The sequence below is a fragment of the Neophocaena asiaeorientalis genome, unplaced genomic scaffold, assembly GCF_003031525.2.
Source record: "Neophocaena asiaeorientalis asiaeorientalis breed wild unplaced genomic scaffold, Neophocaena_asiaeorientalis_V1.1 scaffold211, whole genome shotgun sequence".
In the NCBI taxonomy this organism is placed as follows: domain Eukaryota; kingdom Metazoa; phylum Chordata; class Mammalia; order Artiodactyla; family Phocoenidae; genus Neophocaena; species Neophocaena asiaeorientalis.
Genome location: NW_020172824.1, coordinates 1,135,542 through 1,157,989, shown reverse-complemented (window position 1 = coordinate 1,157,989; position 22,448 = coordinate 1,135,542). Strand labels below are relative to the sequence as shown.

The 22,448-nt window shown below is 36.3% G+C and overlaps 1 protein-coding gene across 1 annotated transcript in view; it reads left to right on the top strand.

Annotated features, from left to right (window-relative positions):
• The window catches only part of ZBBX (zinc finger B-box domain containing), a 112,005-nt gene that overhangs the window by 22,868 nt on the left and 66,689 nt on the right, over positions 1–22,448 (top strand). The window contains exon 7 of the mRNA XM_024741894.1: positions 3,904–3,999. Within this exon, the coding sequence (XP_024597662.1) occupies positions 3,904–3,999 (96 nt within the window). The remainder of the gene's footprint in view (positions 1–3,903; positions 4,000–22,448) is intronic.

The following is a 22,448-nucleotide window of genomic DNA, read 5'->3' as shown; positions in this document are numbered from 1 at the left end:
GATTACAAAACTGATTTGCCTGAAAACTGTTGTAAATAGAAGTCAGGGTTTAGGCCCTAACCATTCTTAAAGAATTTACTAAGATTTTAAGAAAAGATGTTCTTTGATCTGAAATGAAAATAATATCCCATGATATTTGTTAAAAGCACAAAAATTATTTAAAAACTCAAGCTCGGTAGATGTAATGAACTCTATAGTGTTGAACTCTGAGGTTACCTTGTGTTCTTAGCTTCCATCATTCTAGATGGTCATGCTGACTGGATAATCAGAGTCAAGCTTTCTATATCTTATGACAGGACCTTAATCAGGGAAAATTGTACAGGAATGGGAGGTAGGGAGTAAGAGCTTACATTTTGGGGGTTTGAGTCTCAACTTTACCTGTTGTTAGCTATGTGAACTTCAGCAAATGACTTAATTCTTTTGTTTCTGTCTTCTCCTTTGTAAAATGGGACAAAGCGGGTAACAGTAGTATAATGACCTCAGAGTTATTGAGGATAATGGTTAATGCGTGTGAAGTATTTAGCATTGTGCCTAGCACACTGAGAAGAGAGAGTAAATTGTATGCCTTTTGTTGTTGGCACATTTTATATATGTTGCATTCATATATGTTGGTGGTAAAAATAAAACCCCAAGTTTGCAGATTTCTTATTTTTAAAAGAAATTCCAGTGGCTTTAGGCTGTTTCTACATAACAAAAGTGAAATGGATAGTTAAAAATTACATATTAATTTGGCAAATGTGGATACTTTAATTAAACTCAAATGGATTCTGAAGGCTTAGCATAAGTGATCTAACCTTGAACAAATTAAAAAGATATTTGCTAAAACAGCACTTTAGTACTCCATCGTCAAAGAAGCATCTGTGGTGGAATGGCGTCCTTATCCTCATTTTTAGTATGTTCCTGCCAGTTATACAAACTACCTAAAAAGATTTTCCAGTTGGTGGTCATTTTAACCCAATTTAAATCCAAATATGCTTGTATAACAAAATATATAAGCTTACTCTGTGACTCCAGCTTTGATCTTCCAGTATAACATCTGTTTGGCTACTTTCATTGAAAGTCTATTGTTAGCAAATATTTGGCTTAGAATTATATGCTGAAACTGACTCTCAGTCCTCTATATTACATTGTAAAAATGGTGCCGAACATTTATGAGAAATTCATTAAAATATTAGCTGGCATGTTGTAGAATACATTTTGAAGTCTACGTTAATACAATAATACTTCCATATGTGTATGTGAAATTATAGCTTTTAATTTTTCACTTAAAAATTATGGATTTAGATAATGTTTGTATCATCATTTCTCTAAGAGACTATAGCTCTTGAAACAGGAGTTGAAAGGCTAGGATTAGTTCCCGTACTAGGGATAGTATTTATTTTTCTTCCACTAAAATTATAAATCCAGTTCTGTGTAGCTGTAATCACATTTGAAAAATAATTTGGATTTTGATAAATACCAGACCATGCAATCACTTGACATTTTGGCTTTATTTTGTTGCAGATTTTATGAAGGTTTTCTAATAAATGATTAATACTGAAATTAATGGTCAATGATTATTAGTAATGTGGGTCTTGGGTAAGAGCTTAAGCTTTGAACCAGACTCTGGGGTTGAAATCCTGGCTCCATTAGCTGTATGACTGGACACATTCTCAATCATTATGTTCCTTTGTTGCCTCATCTTCACAATGGAGGTACAATGGTCATGCTAACCTTATGGGGTTATTGTGAGAATTAAATGAGATGGAACATACGAAGCCCTTAGAACAATGAGTAAGTGCTCCCTGAATGTTGTGGATATTGTTATTGTTATTTGACCCTTCCTTTTTAGTTTCATTTTAGTTATATACAACTTCCTACTCTTTTAACCTATTTTTGGAGTGTTGTCCTAATCATTTCATATTTAATAAACATGGCTACATTATTGTAGGTAACTGCATCATCATGTGGGAACTTGCAATACAACTTTAAAAAATTAATGGACTCTTATTGGGTTTTATTTAATTTTTATTGAAATATAGTTGAATTACAATGTTGTGTTAATTTCAGGTATACAGCAAAGTGATAGATATATGTATGTATATATATTCTTTTTTTAAAAAATAATTAAGTTATTTTTGGCTGTGTTGGGTCTTTGTTTCTGTGCGAGGGCTTTCTCTAGTTGCGGTAAGTGGGGGCCACTCTTCATCGCGGTGCGCGGGCCTCTCATTATCGCGGCCTCTACCGTTGCGGAGCACAGGCTCCAGACGCGCAGGCTCAGTAGTTGTGGCTCACGGGCCCAGTTGCTCCGCGGCATGTGGGATCTTCCCAGACCAGGGCTCGAACCCGTGTCCCCTGCATTGGCAGGCAGATTCTCAACCACTGCGCCAACCAGGGAAGCCCTGTATATATATTCTTTTTCAGATTCTTTTCCCTTATAGGTTATAAAAAAATATTGAGAATAGTTCTCTGTGCTATACAGTAGGTCCTTGTTGGTTATCTGTTTTATATATAGTAGTGTGTATCTGTTAATCCCAAACTCCTAATTTATACCCCCCTAAATTTAGTCTCCTTTTCTTCATCCAATACACTCTAGTGCATTCTTACTCCCTGTGTGGTCTGCACCCAGCAGCTGCATGGGCGTCACCTGGGATCTTATTAGAATGCACGATCTTGGGTCCCATTCCAGACTTCCCAAACCAGCGTGTGCACCGTAAGGAAATCCCAGGAGATTTGTATGCATGGTACAGTTTGAGAAGTGTCACTGAATTGAGCATCAGGTCACCAGTGACCCGTACAAGGCAGAAGAACCCGGTCTGTCTCTCCCCAGTCTGCCCCAGCTGCTTTATGCTTATTATACCCTGAGAGAGGGGAGAGGAAGGAGGGGGAGAAGGGTGGTGGGCACCCTAAAGGGAGAGGAAATGAAAGAGAGCTAAAGGGAGTGTGAGCTCCCTGGCACAGACTTTCTGACACTGTCTCTCCAGGCCTCATGCTTTCTTATTTGTACTACTGGATGTTCTCAACCTAGGCCAAACTCAAGAAAAGGGGGGCTACTAGCCATTTGCACTATTTTTTTTTTATCATACTGTAAAGGGTGTTAGAGTGGCTGTACGTCTGCACAGTAGTAATTACTCTTGCAGTAAAAATTCCATTTCCTTTTCTCACTTTCACCCTTGCTTGGCACCATCATAGGTAGAGATATATCACATTTTCCAACTTATCCGCAAATTTAAAGAATGACATTTTAGCACCGTAGAGAACTTGCAAGACAAATATACACTTGTCTGTAATCATTTCACCAATCATAAACATTGCTGACATGTTGATGAAGATCCATCCAGTTTTTTTTCTTACACTTTTTTTCCTTTGAGTAATCTCCTAAGAATGCTTTAAAACAACATTTTGAGAATCACCAGTGAAGTAGTGCCGTTCAAAGAAGACTGTGGGGAATTTTGGAGACAAATAGTATACACATCCTTTGAAACTAATTTTGTCATGTAAATCAATACAGAAAGATAAAAGAACTCATAATGAAATAGTTTTGACCCAGAGATATTGCTGTTAATTTTTACCAGGTTAAGAAGTTTGATCTGAGGTTGCCGTTTTTTTAGTGATTTATTCAGAAATTGTACATACATACATGCACTTAACACATATATCTAAAACCTACTTACAGCTATTATATTTATTTTGCTATGAGAGTAGTTGAAGTTTATAAGTTAATTTTTCTCAAAGTTGCATCTTAACTGAGACAAACTCAGTTACATCTCTTAACTGAGAAGCCCGTTTCCTTGGGCTTCTCAATTCAGCTGACATCTAGGTGTGTAATTGGAGAAGTAAAGATGAGAGCAATGAATTTTTTATGCAAGTATTTTCTCAAAGTCATATTTTATAAGACTGTATGATTTTTCAATATCTTTTAAGGTATGCCTTGAATGTGGAGAAGATTATTGTTCAGGATGCTTTGCTAAAATTCATCAAAAGGGGGCACTGAAACTCCATAGAACAACTCTTTTGCAGGTATGACTGTTTAAAACTCTTTACTTGTAGTGTATTTGTAAAATGTTTCCACACAAAGACATATAAAACATGTTTAATTATCTAGAATTTAGGATGATTTGCATTAATTTGTAAAATTCTATTATCTACAGTCTTTACATATGACTTAAAATTATTTTACTGAATGCTAATCTGGATTTTATTTTGTTGTTTAAACTGTGCTTTAATATAGCTCCTGGAACACTTAGCTTGATTAGAGTTTTTACATTACACATTCTATCTGTGAACTTGACATTTAAAAATTAGACAATATTTTTATCTATTGTGGTTTCAAATGAACACATGATTTGTTTTAAGTATTACTTCTATCTAGTTTATAAATAGAAGTCTCTTGTTTTCTTCTCATGTTTATTTTTTTTAAATTTGTCTTTTATTTGTCCTCCCCCACTATTTTTTATTTTTTTATTTTATTTTATTTATTTATTTTTTTTGCGGTACGTGGGCCTGTCACTGCTGTGGCCTCTCCCGCTGCAGAGCACAGGCTCCGGACACGCAGGCTCAGCGGCCATGGCTCACGGGCCCAGCCGCTCTGTGGCATGTGGGATCCTCCCGGACCGGGGCATGAACCCACATCCCCTGCATCGGCAGGCGGACTCTCAACCACTGTGCCACCAGGGAAGCCCCCCACTATTTTTTAAATAAGCTTATCTCTCAGGTTTCTACTTTTCCTCCTACATATCACAAACTTTTATTTATCCTCATATAGTTGTTTTTTGAAATGCCTAAACTCAAACGCTGTCAGATGGCTTTAAGATTCTAATACTTAAACAATAATTATGGTTAAATATTGATATAACATTATACCAGTTATGTTTGATGATGCATTGTTTTGTCATAGATTTCATTCATTGTGCAGGGTCAGTGCTAGGCAGTGACCCTACACAGATGAATAACACTAGGATCCTCCTCTTAAGGACCTGGAAATAAAAGTGAGAGTCGAGTACCTTGTATAATGGATTGAAGGGTTAAATATTATCTTGTAAATTTTAATATTGATATCTGTATTTAGAAAGGTCACTGGTAGACTTCAATCTTTACATGTTGCTTCAACATATATAAATAAATATTGGTAGCTCTCACAGATGCTGATGACCCACGTCATGATAACCACAAAGCATAAAACTGACCTTACTTTTTAATCATTATTTACCGAAGTCTGTTAACTTTTGAGTGGCTAGTCAGTGTTGAGAGCCTTCTGGCAGAAGTGATGGAGGGAAAACAAAAGGAAATCCACCAGCTGCTCCCCTGCCTCAGGAAGTATCCTAAGACTGGACAGTCACAGGAAATGAAAATTAATATATACAAAAGTGAGTGTAATTGTTAATATGCAAATAATATAGAATTTAACTAAAGGTACTCCACTGTAAGGGTAAGGAGTGTAATTTCCCACTGTGAATTCTTGTTAGAATTTTCCATTCAATGATTTATTCAGCACATTTTCTGAATTACCGCTCAGTGATTTTAGGCACTGTGCTAGCTGGTGTGGAGGATACAAAGAAGAATCAGACATGGCTCCTTCCCTCGACTTCAGTATTTGACCTTCAAGGTTTATCTAAGTCTGATTCTCTTTTCTCTCTCCCTTCCTTCCCCTCTCTTTTCCAGACCTCTGTCCCTTTCTGCTTTTCTCTCTCAGTCCTCCCCCACCCCCCACATTCAATTTCAAAACACAGTCAGACTTTGCCATGATATGGTTTATTGTAATCCAGAGGCAGATATGACATGGGTCAAATCATGCTTACTAAAAGTTATGTGACATAGCATATGTATAGTAAACATTGAGTATTTTTCTATTCCATGTTAATGTCATTAAAATGGATATATTAGATATCTTAACATAGAAGATGATTTTTGTAAATTATATTCTTATAAAATTCTAAATGTGGAATTGATGCTGAAGTGAGAGAATTAATACTTACTGAGTGTAAGCTTCATCTCATCCCAGCATCACATTTTCTAGTTTTGGTTGCAGGGGAGGAAAGGTTGGTAAGCCAGAAATAGCAGAATGGTATTTAAGTTCCTAGTGAATTTCTAATTGTAGAAGATGCATTCATCTCTAGAAATTAACATAAATGAATTTCATAATATGTATACAAATCAAAGAACATAGCAAGTAATAATGAATCCTTGAGAGTTTTTTTCAAACACAGGGATTCTCTTATGTATATATTTTAAAGTTAAATAATGATAAATAGCTATATATCTTCTATATTTATGTTACTCTTCTGGATTGCCCTCTAGTCTGTGGAGACCAAAGTTGCTACTTGATGCTATCTTGAGGATTTTCCTGGGAAGTTCATTGTCTGCTGGGGAAGTCAGATTGTGAGGCTGACCCTTAGAAAAGAGCAGACAGAGACCACCTGTATTGGGAGCTAAACATACATGGTTACTACTCTCTTTGTATATAGCATCATTTTATGTACCTGGATTGCTAAGTAATGAAATACTTTGAAGGAGCTATCTTTTTTTAGGTAATTCAAGTAAATTTGAGCCTTTATTTTATTCAACTAAAATTTTAAAATTGAAAAAAGTTTTTTTTAAAGGAAGCTATTTCAGAATATATAACCTACTCCCTCCGATCTTAGTAAAGTGTACAGTGGACAGAGTCTCACTATATATTGGTGACTCCTGCCCATTATGTTGACCAGTAGCTGTTATAACAGTTAATAGGAGGTCTCAACTAGCTGATGTAATATGTGTCACTACACATTCATCCTCAGAGATTTGCTTTTCCGGTTAGTACTTTATTTTTGCTCCTCTATCATGGCCTTACCCATTCTGTTATCCCATCTTGAATTTAATCCATTGTCCCGTTAGCTATCTGCCATTTTCTTATTATTTCTGTGCACTGTTTAGCCCTTTGTTGTTGTTGTTTTTTTCAGTCATCTTGCTTTTTTTCTTCTTGTTTCCATCATTCTTCCCTGTGCATTAAGGTAAGGTTCTTGATGCTGTTGTGTCTTGGCCTGATGGCCATTGTTCAGCAGCGAGTGGATACCTCTTTCTGTTTAGCCCTCATTAACCAGCCATAGCATTTTTAGTTTTCCACCACTTTGGTAACTGTCAAAGTCATGAGATTTTCTTTTGTACACCTGTAACTTATATAATATTGTACAGCAGCTGTATCTCAATTTTAAAAATATGCAAACTGTGAAGACAAAGAAAAAGAAGTCATGAGATTTTTTTTGTTGACTGTTGAATTCATACCTAATCTGAGAAGTTAGAGCAGACATCTTATATCTGAATATTAAGCATTACTATATAAAAAGCAAGCATTCTAGGCTAATGACTGCTATACTTTATATTATTTAACCTATGTTGGCATTTCTGGTTATTATGAAGAATAGCTTATTTTGAGTGTTGTTAATCATTTCAGCCCCCAGCCTACATACCAGTGAGTCTTTACAAAGTTCACAGTCAGTAGGGACTATTTTGTCCTGGCATATTTTGTTTCACTTAAGAGATAAATCCCTGAAAGATTGAAGGCAAACTATTACCATTTCCATGTTGACTAACATAATTTCAAAGGGTCTTTCTTTTGATTTACAATTAATACTTGGAAGTGATTTCAGCACAAGTTTTTTGTTTTTTTTTTTTAACCTTCTCTAACCTCTGTGAAATAGTTAATTATCTGCAAAATGATGTGTAAATTCATGAGGGGAATTACCAAGGATGAAAATTCTACTTCTGTATTTAGAATGATTTTCAACACTAAGGGTTAAAACAAAAGGTTTTTTCACTTGGTAAGCCTCACATTGGTGAGAAATAAGGCCTCAATATATCAGGAATTCCTATTTCCTTTTAACAACAAAAGATCTTTCATTGTGAGGTGTGACATGCGCAAGGGGAGGCTGGATTAAGAAAATCATTAATAGATTCTGGTATATATATTTTCTTAATTAGAATGGAGATTTTCTTAACTGGAAAGGAGAGACCTTGGGAAGAGGGGTGGTTAGTAATGAGAGAAGAGATAACTGAGGTAGACTTTCTATGTTTTCTAATATGAGGCATCTATATGCAGCCTCTTCACTTTTTTAACTACGAAGTAAGGTATACCTACATAAATATGGATTATAAGTGGGAGTATTTGTTTGCTTGAACATACCTACAGGAAAATAATTACCAGGCAGAACCTCAGTTATCATAATACTATTTATGCTTTCCGACTTCGGTAGAAAAATGGTCGATTTTTTTTCTTTCATTTGACAATGACCAGTATCAGCTTTTAGGCTCACACTACCATTATCCTGTTAATGTTCAGGATAATACAGTAATTTTAGGCCATAGCTGGTCCTTTGGATAATATCGTGGTTGCTTACTTGGATGATCCTAATGTACCCGTTTTAAATGCTGTGTACACACATAATGTAGATGCTATGTGTGCCACCCAGATCTTCCTCTTTAGAAATGAGACACTCACTACCCTAGCTGCCTGGAATGTTGCCTGCATTTGTATCATAGTTGAGTCTCTCCCCTGGAATTGCCTTTGTCCAAAGAGAACTGCCACCTCCAAGCTTACACTCCATCCCTGGAGGCAGCCCATCCTCTGGGCCAATAACTGCTCTATGTTAGGGTACAAATTCCCAGCTACTTCTTGCCTCAATTGGGGACAACTCCGATGGGCCATCACAGCTCCTCCCTTGGGATTGGCAGTTGCATAAAATTCAACTCTCTTCTTTGCCCAATTCTGCTTCCTTCACTCGCCCACAGGTGTTCTTCTCAGAGAACTCCCCAGTAAAAGTCAGGCAGGCAAATCTCAGAACTGGTTTCTTGGCCAACCTGACTTGTGACAATATGTAATTCAGAATGAGATTACAGTATAGATAATTGTTGGCCAGTTTCAGAGTGTACTGCAATTTTTGAAGAGCAATATATAACATCTCTTTCTTCACTTTCCATGTTCTAAACCAATTGAGAAATAGGTATTAGAGTCAGAAGGTAGAAATCAAAATATCAGTTTTATTATCGATACAATCAGAATTGGTGGTTGTAGCATGGGTGTTCAGACAGATCAGCTTCCTGCTATTTCCTGGAACTGAACTTTTTGCCCTCCCCGCCGCCCCAGTGTTATAGACAGGGCAGGACCTACCCAGAAAAACTCCTTAATGGAGATCTAGACTGGAATACATCCCTCTCTGGACAGGTAGCCCTTGGAGAACCCAGAAAGGGCAGAGGTCAGCACACTCACTTTCTTCTCCCAAAGTCTCACAAATAAGATAGAAATATAAGGATGGGGAGTAAATGTTCCCTCAAAAAGGAATTATCATAAATTCCCATGAGTTTAGAGTCCAGGTAATGTCAATATCCTAAAAAATTTATAAATTTGCTATTTATAAATATTAGTGTTACACATAAGAAAAAATAAAATATTTAAAATATATATAAACAACTGAGTATTGGCATGCTTTTCTTTCTTAAATATAAATAATTCTGTATGATTCAATATGATTATAACTTTGAACTTCTGTCAAGGGATTTTTTAAACTATATTGTTATTGACTTTTTACTCTTTTATCTCTTCTGATAAATTTCAAATCTTGTAAGGAGAGGAACTATTTCTGTCATGTTCATCACTGTATTCTTAGTGCTTAACATTGTACCTGGCATGTAAAAATCTCATTTTTGACTGAGTGAAAGCATGAATAAATCCTGAATGATATGAGCAAGCTCGTGAAATAATTTAAAATTACATTTTAAATGGCAAAGTTTATTTCTCTCTAAATTTTGAAAACCAAAGATTGGACAATTAAAAGAACGTATGGTATGTTAATATGTTGGTGAAGGGTTAAGAAAAGCTTTTCCTCTTGTGTCTGAGAATTTGACCTTTAGTTAACTTTCTAGCTCTTTTCCTGGGAAACAGATAAAGGTCCTAATGTCACCTATGTTCCTAGACAACATATTCATGGTAAACGTGACTCCTCATTGGCAAATTGCGTCTAATGGGAGGACTATAAATACTTGGGGTAAGCCACAGCTCCCTGAATGTGGTGAGCTTTGTAGCTGGCACGTGGGCTGTGGGGCTCTGGAAACCTGCAGATGGGGATTGACTCTGGTGGGAAATAAGGCTTCTAAAACAGGTCTGTCCCTCATCTATCTGAGCTGTACTTTTGCATGAGCTATTGCAAGACTCCCAAGAATAACAACTGATGCTGTCCCATTGGTAAACTGTTGTTCCTGTTCTTACCCTTGTGAGCAGACTGTTGCCAAGAGTGGTTTGCTGACAGCCTGGTGAGTCTGAAAGTTTAGTTTACCCAGGTAGACTCCTTGGAGGGCATTGCAATTAAGTCTTTGATTAACCAAAATTTCTAAAGACAGAATGATGGCTTACCCAAAAGATAGATCAAGAGCACTTATAGAGGCCTCATAGACAAGAATTTTTTAAAAACAGTTTTATTAAGATATAACTCACATACTATACAACTTATCCATTTAAAGTTTATAATTCAATAGATTTTAGTACATTCACAGGTATGTGCAACTATCACCACAGTTAATTGTAGAACATTTTTATCACTTCAAAACGAAATCCTGTACCATTTTGCTACTATTCCCATCCCCCCTACCATCCTCCCTGTAATCCCCTGGCAACGACTTATCTACTTTCTGTCACTATGGATTAGCCCATTCTAGATGTTTAATATAAATTGAATCATACAATATGTGGTCTTTTTGAGTAGCTGCCTTTACTTAGTATAATGTTTTCAAGTTTCATCCATGTTGTGGCATGTATCTGTGCTTCATTTATTTATGGCCAAATAACATTCCATTGTATGGATATATCACATTTTATTTATCCATTCATTGTCTGATGGACATTTGGCTGTTTCCACCTTTTGGCCATTATGAATAATGCTGCTGTGAATATTTATGGACAGGTTTTTGTGGGCATATGTTTTAATTTTTCGTTGCTATACCTCTAGTAGTGGACTTGCTGGGTTGTATGGTAACTCTAGTATTTAATTGTTTGAGGAACTGCCAGAGTGTTTTCCAAAGTGGCTGCTCCATTTCACACCTATCAACAGAATATGAAAGTTCTGGTTTCTCTGTGCCCTAGCCAACAGTTATTAATCTCACTTTTTGACCTAGTGGGTGTGAAGTAGTATCTCATTACGGTTTTCATTTGCATTTTCCCGATTACTAATTATGTTGAGCATCTTTTCATGTGCTTATGGCCATTTTGCAGTGCTAGGGTTTAATGCAGAGGTGGCCTGAATTCATCTCAAAGGGAAAAGAGGGTGTTTCTGTAATATTTATGCTAAAAGAATCTTTAAGATAAAACTCATATATGCAAGCTCAGAAGCTTGCAGAGATGTTGTGAGGATCTGATTAAATGACAACAAATATAAAACTATTCTGCTCATAGCAGGTGCTCCATGCATTAGGTTTTATTATTCAGGATATAGTATTTGTAAAAATTCAATGCAGTTCTTAGACCATCTAAATTCAGAATCTAGAAAACAAAGTATTTTAATGATAATGACTCTAAAGAATTAATGAAATTGTTACTTTTGGTTTTAGGGATTTTTAAAAAGTGTTATAGTAATACATATTTTGGAAGACTTTTGTGAAAATACAGTGAGGTAAAATTTTAGAAAAATACAGACCTCTTTCTTATCCAAATAGAAAATAATAGAAGCTCAATATTAGAGGGGGCCATAAAGATCATTATTAGTCTGAGAACCTGTGACTTGCCAATAGAATGTGACAAAGGTCAAGGGGTTTTGCAGATGTAATTATGGTTCCAAATAAGTTGATTTTGAGTTATCAAAAAGGAGTTGATTCTGGGTGGACCTGGCTTAATCACATGAAAGCTCTTAAAAGGGAGACCGAGGCCCTCCCTGAGGTCAGAGAGATCCTCTAGTTGGCTTTAAAGAAGTAACCTGCTCTGTAGTGAGAGGACCTGGGAGAGGGAGAGGGCCACATAGCAAGAAAGTGTGGGCAGCCTCTAGGAACTGAGAGCAGCCTCAGGCTGGCAGCAAGCAAGAAAACCGGAACTTCAGTCCTGTAGCCTCAGGAACTGAATTCCGCCAACAACCTCGTGAGCTCGGAAGAGAACCCCAAACTCAGGAAGGAATGCAGCCTGGCCCACACCTTGCCTGCAGCCTTCTAAGATCTTGAGCAGAGCATCCAGTTAAGCTGGAACTAGACTCTGACTCATGGAACTCATGAGATAATAAATGTGTGTTGTTTTAAAAAAAATCATTAGTCTAACCACGTGTCTGACCCTTTAATCAATCACATTGATGCTGATTATTTGAGGAGTCTTTATAATTTACAGGTGCTACCCATATTATCTTACAGGTTTCTCATGGAGTCTGACAAATTTTACAGTAGTTTTTTCTTTTTTTTTTTTTTTACTATATTTTATGTTCATTGGTATTTATGGGATAAAAATTGTCAATTGTGATGTACTACTTATACATAGTAGTAGCGTTACTATGTATAAGAAAACGAATGAAAAACTATTGATTGTTATTTATTAGTGAGTTTATTCTGCTATGCCTAAAAATCTGTAATTCAAATCATTGCATATTAAATCATTTGTTCTTCATGTATCTCAAATATGTATAATTGCTAAAAGCAGCTAAGTCATCTGGATACATTATACATGTAATATTAGTTGAAAACAGTAGTAAGTACTTGCTAAGATAATTAATATAGTGTATAATTATATGGCATCAAAACTGCAAATAGAAAGCAGATTGCAGGTGTGAATTTCCTAGGTGGTTTTCTTGTTGCTATTCTGGCTCACTTTTAAGATTGCTCTCTAAATAGAATTTTTAATGTTGCAATAAAATTTGAAAGGCTGAGATCACATTTTGTTATTTTTCTTAATAGCAAGTGATTTAAAAATTTTGACAATATATAATTTTTTAGTTATTACATTTATATTGTCTTATTTTTAAATAGTTTAATGGCATTAAGTGTGTTTTATTTTGTTACTCTCACGTTACTTTATGATAGTACTAAATATTGAGTCCAGATTACTTTTATTTGACATTTACTGTCTATTGAATAGTAAATTGCATTTATTATCTGAGGCCTGTGTCCAGGTACTTGCTTATTTTTTTATCCCTTATGTGTCAAGGAGGAATAGTAACACATAAATCTTTGATTAATAAAACCTGTGGTTTCCATTAGATGTTTAGAGGAAAGGTAAATCTAAGGGTCCTTTAAGTTCTACTTAAAGTTATATTGAAATGATGCTGGAATAAGCAATAAACTTCAGTCAAATGAATTTCACACTTCCAGGATTTGATTCCTAACTAGCTTGCAATAAGTAGTTCTTTATACCATTGACATTTTTGTACTACTCATGCAAATTTCGTATCTGTTTTTAGAAATGATGAGCAGAACTGGATTTGAAACATGATTCTGTTGTGAGTTTCTCTGTTGCAACTTTCTTTCATCCTATAAATATTTAGTTTTCTCCTGTTTCTTCATGTATTTATATGGGGACTTTTAGTCAAACTCTGTTTTTCTTTCTGGTGTCTGCTATATGGAAATTCCTGTCCTTTGTTTCTTTACCTTTCAGCTGGCCTGAAGTTGACATTTTTCTTTCTTTCTTTTTTTTTTTTTTTTTTTTGTGGTACGCGGGCCTCTCACTGTTGTGGCCTCTCCCGTTGCGGAGCACAGGCTCCGGATGCGCAGGCTCAGCGGCCATGGCTCACGGGCCCAGCCGCTCCGCGGCATGTGGGATCCTCCCAGACCGGGGCACGAACCCGTGTCCCCCGCATTGGCAGGCGGACCCCCAACCACTGCGCCACCAGGGAAGCCCTCTTTCTTTCTTTTGATCCTAACAGTAGACGAAAACTTTGGTCAAGTCCTTTATTTATGGATACCTTTTACTTTGATTTTCATGGAAAATTCAGAGTTGACCCTATGGTAAAGCCTCTTTTTAGGGAATAAATTTGTACTAAGACTATCTGTAAAGGTGGATTCATCAGAAAAGCAAAATAACAATTTGCTTTAAGAATAGAGTATATATTTTAATAATGTGAAAAAATTGAGAGATGAAGCTCCATCTTGATCTCAGAGAGACAGCAGCAGGGTCTTAGTTCCCTGCCCAGGAATCGAACCTGGGTAGCCTGAATGAAAACCAGGAATCCTAGCTACCAGGGGCTAGAGGCTAGAAGCAAAGTTCCCCCGGCTCCTGCCTCATTTGAATTGAATCAATTTCTTAAGGAGGCAAAGACTGTAAAAACAGGTACAAAGTTTATTATTAGAGACACAGTGCAACATGTGGGAGAGAACACAGAGAAACTGTTTTTTAATTTAAGACAGAAGCAAGGCAGAAATACACACCTGGAGAGAAAGGGTGTGGGCATCCTCCCTAATGAGGAAGAGTGTAGTAAAGAGATGGTTAAATCATTTGTACAGGGCAGTTAGTCCAGGTCATTGTTTACCTTTGACCAATGATCTCACTTCTCTTCCCACATCTGACCTGTTCTAGGACACTCCCCAACATGCCTGCACATGTTGCGTTTTACCAAGATGGATTCCAGCACAGAGGCTAGTGGGAGGTTTGACAGCACCTATTATGGGGTGGCGCCCCTCCCTTTTGACCCCCAAGGAGCCTTTCTGCACATGTGCAGTCGGGGAGGTCTCCTTGACCTCAAGAGTGGTCATCTTATCTCTTTAGTCCAGCAGAGCTCAGCTCCTGTCATTAACTTGGTCCTTGAAGTGTCTAGGGAAAACAAAGCTCCAATTTTACTCTGCTTGACAAATACCATCTGTCCAGCCCAGGGGTCCGTCCACCTCTTACCTCAGTCTTTTTCATTCTTGTTTATTGGGTTAGGATGTTCATAGTTATGTATTTTTATAAATAATTTTTACTCTGCAAAGATAGTTTTACTAGGTGGAAATTTCGTGGGCTTATTGCATCTTATCATAGATACATGATAATTTGAGAAAATTTATCTGCTCGGTATGTTTAGTATTCCTTCTTTTCTATGTAGCTTCCAACTCAGAGAGATTTAGTCTGGTTTGTTATTGTTGATTTTAGTTAACAGGTTTATCATCATGTACTGTATTTAATATATATATATGTATATATATAAATATATAAATAGAAATACGCTAGCAAAATAATCTGTGGAGGTTTCTTTGGATAAATATACCTTTAGCAAATGTTTTGATGAGTTTTAATAAAAAAGTCTATTTTACTATAAATTAAAGCACAGTTCTTTAGTGTACATGTATTACTGCCGTAACAATATACAATTTCTGAAAAACTTCCCATTCTGGATAATCCCCTACCTATCTAATAGGGCTCCAGGAAAAATTAGGGTTAGGGGAAGGCCACTCAAATCCCATGGCACTTTGTAATCAGAGCCCTAACAAAAACAGTTAACCATCCTTATAAAACCACTGGCACATGTTCCTTGAGGACTTGTGTTTCCTTCTCTGTGATACAGGTCCTGGTAGTAATTCACTTCTAATGACATCATTTTTGTCAAAACGAAAACTCTGAATCAAACTGTTGCCTCCTTTCTTAATCCATTGTTTTTTTGTTTGTTTGATCTTTATTACTTCTTTATCTGCACTCACATTTTTTCCAGATAGCTTAACTTAGTGGAATGCATGGTCATTAAAGTCATTAAAGTAGTCTGTACTTGCACTGTGGGGAGGCATTTTTATAGATTTTCAGCTTTTTTTCCCCCTAAGATCTTTATAAATTGCTAAGATTTTGGCTTTAATTGTGAGACAGCTTGCCCCCGATTGCCTCAAAACAGTAATGTGCCGGAAAAGAAAAACTTAAGAATCAATAAAACTCCATAGTTTTATGCTGACATCATCCCCTTATTTACCAATTGCATATGAGTTAATTCACATCAAAGAAACCAGAAAAAACTGTACTTGGGAAAATATTCTCTATATGGGAGGGAAGTGTTTTCTCAAAAGTAAGGCCAAAAAACCCTATATACCTATACATATATATATACACACATATATATATATATATATATATATATTCCTTTTTAAAAAATTCCATTAGTGCATAATTTCATCTTCCTGAAATGACTTTTATAGTTAAAAGCTATCCAAATTCCAACTGTGTTCAACAGTCATTGTAACCAGTGAATTCATAATGTTTCTTGGGTTCTGTGTATATGTAACACAATTTTTTCTGTGTATGTGTATATGTGTACACCTCTGTCTCTACCTCTATTATCTATTTGCCTAGCAAGTACCAATAAAATAACAAAACTCTTCTACAGGAATTAGAGTTTTCCATTTTTTAAATGTTTATCTATCTATTTATTAGTCATCCATTTTATACACATCAGTAGAGTTTTCCATTTTTAATACAAGGCTGTGGTTGCAGTAAATCTCTTCTAAAATTTTGCAGCTGGAAAATCAGTGAAAGTTAGGACCATGAAAAGAGACATTTCAACATTTTGTTTCAAACTTAGGAAGTAACCGTCGGTCTAAATCACATGTGAACTTCTTTGAGCTGGAACTTCTGGATCATATAAGGATGCATGGTTATGTCAACATGATTATTAATGTTGCTGGATAGCCAGGGTTTGGGATGATGGTGCTAGAGTTTTGAAACACTGACACTACCATAAAGTGTATCATTTTTCTAACTAAACTAGAACTTTTACTGTTGGATCTTAACTTCTATAAGGTGCCATCCATTCCAAAATGCTATAAAATATCAACCCTCTTTACTTTGATTAATGATACATTGTCAGAGTGATGAATTCTTCTAGAGTGTAATTTGAAAGATAATATCATTCTAGGGAGAAAAAAAAAGTTCAGGCGAGAAGTTAGAACAGTTTCCCGATGAAATCCTACCATCATGCAGTGTAGTGAAGGCTGTGGGGAACTCTGGAAATGTTGGTAGTAAATCACATTCTTTGACTTTAGTTTAAGCCTCTCTCTTACAGTGAGATATATGATTTACTATGTGCCCTGAAGGCTGTTTTGTCTTGATTTTTAAACATTTCTGGCATGTAGAGAAGTTACACAGGTCATTTTATTCAATTTTAGTCCCCTCTGCCTCCTATTAGTTGCTACCTATGAGTACTGCTATATGTAAATTTTTATGAAGATGGAAATGAAATTCTCTTCGAGTTTTAAAAATTTTTTTTTATTGTGGTAAAAGTCACATAATATAAAACATACTATTTTAACCATATTTAACTGTGCAGTTCAGTGGCACTAAGTACATTTACATTGTTGTGCAACTCTCGCCATCATCCATCTCCCGAATTTTTAACCTTCCTGAAAGTGAAACTCTGTCCCCTTTAAACACTAACTTCCCATTCTTCCTCCCCAACCCCTCCCCACCCCTACCCTTCGGCCCCTGGCATCGACCAGTGTACTTTCTGACTCTATGAATCTGACTATTCTAGGTACCTCGTATAAGTGGAATCAACAGTATTTGTCTGCACCTAATGTATATTGAAATGTATTTCTAAGGTTAACTTAATAAATGTCCTGCAAACAGATTGTACCTTCTTTTTTTTTTCCTGTGCTATACACATTTACCATTGCAACCAAAGAATAAAATACCTAGGAATAAACCTACCTAAGGAGGCAAAAGACCTATATGCAGAAAACTACAAGACACTGATGAAAGAAATCAAATGTGACACAAATAGATGGAGAGATATACCATGTTCTTGGATTGGAAGAATCAGCATTGTGAAAATGAGTATACTACCCAAAGCAATCTACAGATTCAGTGCAATCCCTATCTAATTTACCAATGACATTCTTTACAGAACTAGAACAAAAAGTTTTACAATTTGTATGGAAACACAAAAGACCCCAAATGGCCAAAGCAATCTGGAGAAAGAAAAATGGAGCTGGAGGAATAAGGCTCCCTGACTTCAGACTATACTACAAAGCTACAGTAATCAAGACAGTATGGTAATGGCACAAAAACAGAAATATAGATCAATGGAACAGGATAGAAAGCCCAGAGATAAACCCATGCACCTACGGTCAACCAATCTATGACAAAGGAAGCAAGAATAAACAAGGAGAAAAGACAGTCTCTTCAGTAAGTGGTGCTGGGAAAACTGGACAACTACATGTGAAAGAATGAAATTAGGACACTCCCTAACACCATACACAAAAATAAACTCAAAATGGATTAAAGACCTAAATGTAAGACTGGACAATATAAAACTCTTAGAGGAAAACATAGGCAGAACAGTATTTGACATAAATATTTAAGTTTTAAAATTTGAAAATATCTTATAATACATATTAGACAGTGTTATGACACAACATTTATAGTTATCTATTTTAAATGTTTTATAACAATAACCTTTACATTCTTGTTCATTGGTTACTTATTACTTAAAATGATAGTTGATATATTTTTCATTGCTGCACGCTGTGTTTTGTGTTGAAAATCTACATGTGTTCTTCTAAGGAAAGACAAAAGCTGCAGGGATATACACCAAACTGTTAATAGTGGTTACCCTTGAGAAGTAGTATTCATGAATTGGAAGGAACCTCTGTTTCTTACTTTTTAGTGTGATGGCATGATGATTTATTTTCACTGGGTTTCTGTAATTTTTTTTTAAATGTTGCTAGTGTAAGTCTAGGTCTGTGTTACTATTCCTCAATGGGAATCTCTTGAGTGTTTGGGGCAGGAACTTTTCTTGAGGTGGACCATTCCTCACAGTTCAGAATATGTATTAAACCTGGTTATCATCCATTAAATGTTAGTAATGCTCGTGAAAACCCAAAACACCTCCCCACTCTTCAGGTTTCCTTGCCTCAATTGGGAAGCACTGATCCTTGCATTAGTTAGGACTTTTTACACTAACTTAGTCAAAAAGAATTTTTTCTTGTTATTAAAGACCTCACAGATGTCTCATTGTATGAGAGTAGGGGTCATGTAGCTGAATCATGGTAAGAACCAGGACTGGATTTTGGAAATTGTTGAAAGACTAGGCAGACTCCTTCTTCCACTTTTATTATTTTTTCCTGTATATCTACTTTTTTTTCTTGTAATTAACAAATTATTAACAAATTATAATAGAGGATCAATGACAGAGAGATCAATGTTGCTTTCTTGATTTCTAATCTAAATCTTCATGAGCTCAACCTGGTGCCCACTTATTGTCCAGTGAACCGTGGCCCAGAGGGCAGAAATATGTTGAGCAGTTGTATTTTCCATGGTGGGGCTGGTGAGGATGAGCACTGCTGTGGGTCAGGAAGAAATTATGATAGAAGAGGACATGACAAGAGACTGAACATTCACCCTAATACAAGTTTCTGCTGCAGTCAGCCTAGTCTTGTCTATTGTTTTATTGTTTAGTCTAAATTCCTTTTATTGAGGTTTAATTTACATACTCTGAAATTCACATTATAACTGTACAATTTGATGACTTAAAAAAAAAAGATTTATTTTTTTGGCTGCGCTGGGTTTGTTTTTCATTGCTGCACATGGACTTTCTCTAGTTGCCGTTAGCGAGGGCTACTCTTCATTGCAGTGCACAGGCTTCTCATTGCGGTGGCTTCTCTTGCTGTGGAGCACAGGCTCTAGGCACACGGACTTCAGTAGTTGTGGCATTCAGGCTCAGTAGTTGTGGCTAGTGGGCTCTAGACCGCAGGCTCAGTAGTTGTGGTGCACGGGTTTAGTTGCTCCGCGGCATGTGGGATCTTCCTGGACCAGGGCTCGAACCCGTGTCCCCTGCATTGGCAGGCGGATTCTTAACCGCTGCGCCACCAGGGAAATACCAATTCAATGATTTTTAAAGTAAATTTACAAACCTGTGCAATAATCACTACAATTGAGTTTTAGAACATTTCTATCACACCAAAAATTTCCTAGTACTGTTTTCCATTCAATCCTTGCTACCACTTCCAGCCCTGGGCAACCACTGGTCCATTATCTGTTGCTATAGATTTGTCTTTTCTAGAAATTTCATTTAAATGGAATCATTCCTATGCAATCTTTTGTGTCTGACTTATTTCACTTAGCATAAGATTCCTGAGGTTCTTCCACAGTGTTGCATGTTCATTGTAGTGGTTCATTGCTTTCCAGTGATGAATAATATTCCATTGTATGGATATATCATATTTTGTTTATTCAGTCATCAATTGATGGACATATAGATTTTTCTTTAGACTTTTGGCTGTTAGGATAATGATGCTAGGGGTATTTCTTTGTGTACAGGTGCTTGTGAAGACATATCTTTACTGCTCTTGTGTAGGTACCTAGGGGTGGAATTGTTGAGTCCCAAGGTTAGTACTTGTTAACTTTTCAAGAAACTATCAAACTATTTTCCAAAGTGTCTGTGCCATTTAACATTTCCTTTTTGTTTTTTGGGGGGTGCTGTGTTGGGTTTTCATTGCTGCGCACGGGCTTTCTCTAGTTGCGGCGAGCGGGGGCTACTCTTCATTGCGGTGTGCGGGCTTCTCATCGCAGTGGCTTTTCTTGTTGTGGAGCACGGGCTCTAGGGCACACAGGCTTCAGTAGTTGTGGGACGTGGGCTCAGTAATTGTGGCTTGCGGGCTTTATAGCACAGGCTTAGTAGTTGTGTATGGGCTTAGTTGCTCCGTGGCATGTGGGATCTTCCCTGACCAGGGCTCAAACAGTGTCCCCTGCATTGGCAGGTGGATTCTTAATCACTGCACAACAGGGGAAGTCTGCCATTTTACATTTCTCACCAGTAACATATGAAGGTTTTATTTTCTCCACATTTTTGCCAAAGCTTGGTACTGTCAGTATTTTGCATTATAGCTGTTCTACTATGTGTGTAATGATGTCTTATTGTGGTTTTAATTTGCATTTCTCTAATGACTAATGAAGTTGAACATCTTTTTATTTTCTTATTAGCCATTTATATATCTTTGGTGAAATGTTTATTCATATCTTTTGACCATTTTAAAATCGGGTTATTTGTCTTTGTTTATTGAGGTTTGAGTTCTTTATGTATTCTAGATATATGTCTTTATCAGATATATGATTTTCAAATATATTCTCCTAGTCTATGGCTCAACTTTATTTTTTAATACAAATTGAAAAATTCAAATTCTAGGTCTTTTACATTTCCATATACATTTTAGAATAAGTTTGTCAATTTTAGGATAAGGTTGTCAATTACTACAAAAACAAACAAACACAAAACTCGATAGAATTTTGGTATAGAATATATGACATTCTCAGATCAAGTTTCATTGATCAAATTTCATAACAAAGCCTCTATTTATCTTTCTTTCATGGGTCATGTTTTTTTTTTTGTTTTTTTTGTGGTATGCGGGCCTCTCACTGTTGTGGCCTCTCCTGTTGCGGAGCACAGGCTCCAGATGCGCAGGCCCAGCGGCCACGGCTCACGGGCCCAGCTGCTCCGCGGCACGTGGGATCCTCCCTGACCAGGGCATGAACTCGTGTCCCCTGCATCGGCAGGCGGACTCTCAACCACTGCGCCACCAGGGAAACCCCGTGGGTCATGTTTTAAGTGTCATCTTTAAAAATTTTGCCTGATCCAAGGTCCTTAAACTTGCCCCCTATATTTTATTTCATAAGATTTATAATTTTAGCCCTTGGATTTAGAGCTACAATGCATTTTATTTTGTATACGGTGTGAGGTAAGTGTTTGTAAGTTCATATTTATGCATATTGCACTCTAATTGGCCCAGTACTATTTGTTACAAAGGCTATCATTTCCCATTGAATTTCCTTGGCATCTTTGTTAAAAGTCATTTGAACATAAGGTCTTATTCCTGGACTCTGTATTCTGTTCTTTTGATCTATTTACCTAGCCTTATGCCAATACTACACTGTCTTGATTACTGTAGCTTTATAAGAAGTTTCGAGATCAGGTGGTATAAGTTCTCCAATTTTTTTCTTCTGTTTAAAATTATTTTGGCTCTTCCAGATCTTCTACATTCCATATACATTTAAAATTTTTAAATTGTGGTAAATCATACATAACATAAATTCTACCATCTTACTCATTTTTAAGTGTATAACTCAGTATGTTCACATTATTGTGCAATCAATCTCCAGAACTTTATCTTGCAAAACTAAAACTTCATCCCCATTAAACAACATTGTACTTTGTTTCTATGACTTTGACTATTCTAGATACCTAATATAAGTGGAATCATACAATATTTGTCTTTTGGTGACTGACTTATTTCGTTTAGCATAATTTTCTCAAGTTCATGCATGTTGTGGCATATCAGTTTTCCTTCTTTTCTAAGGTTGAATAATATTTCACTGTATCTATATACCACATTTTATTTATCCATTCATGCACTGATGGACATTTGCATTATTTCTACCTCTTGGCTACTGCCAAGAGGTAGAAACAATGCTGCTATAAACATGGGTATGAAAATATCTCTTCAAGATATTTTGGATATATACCAAGAAACGGAATTGCTGGATCATATGGTAATTCTATACTTAATTTTTTGAGAAACCCCCATTTTCC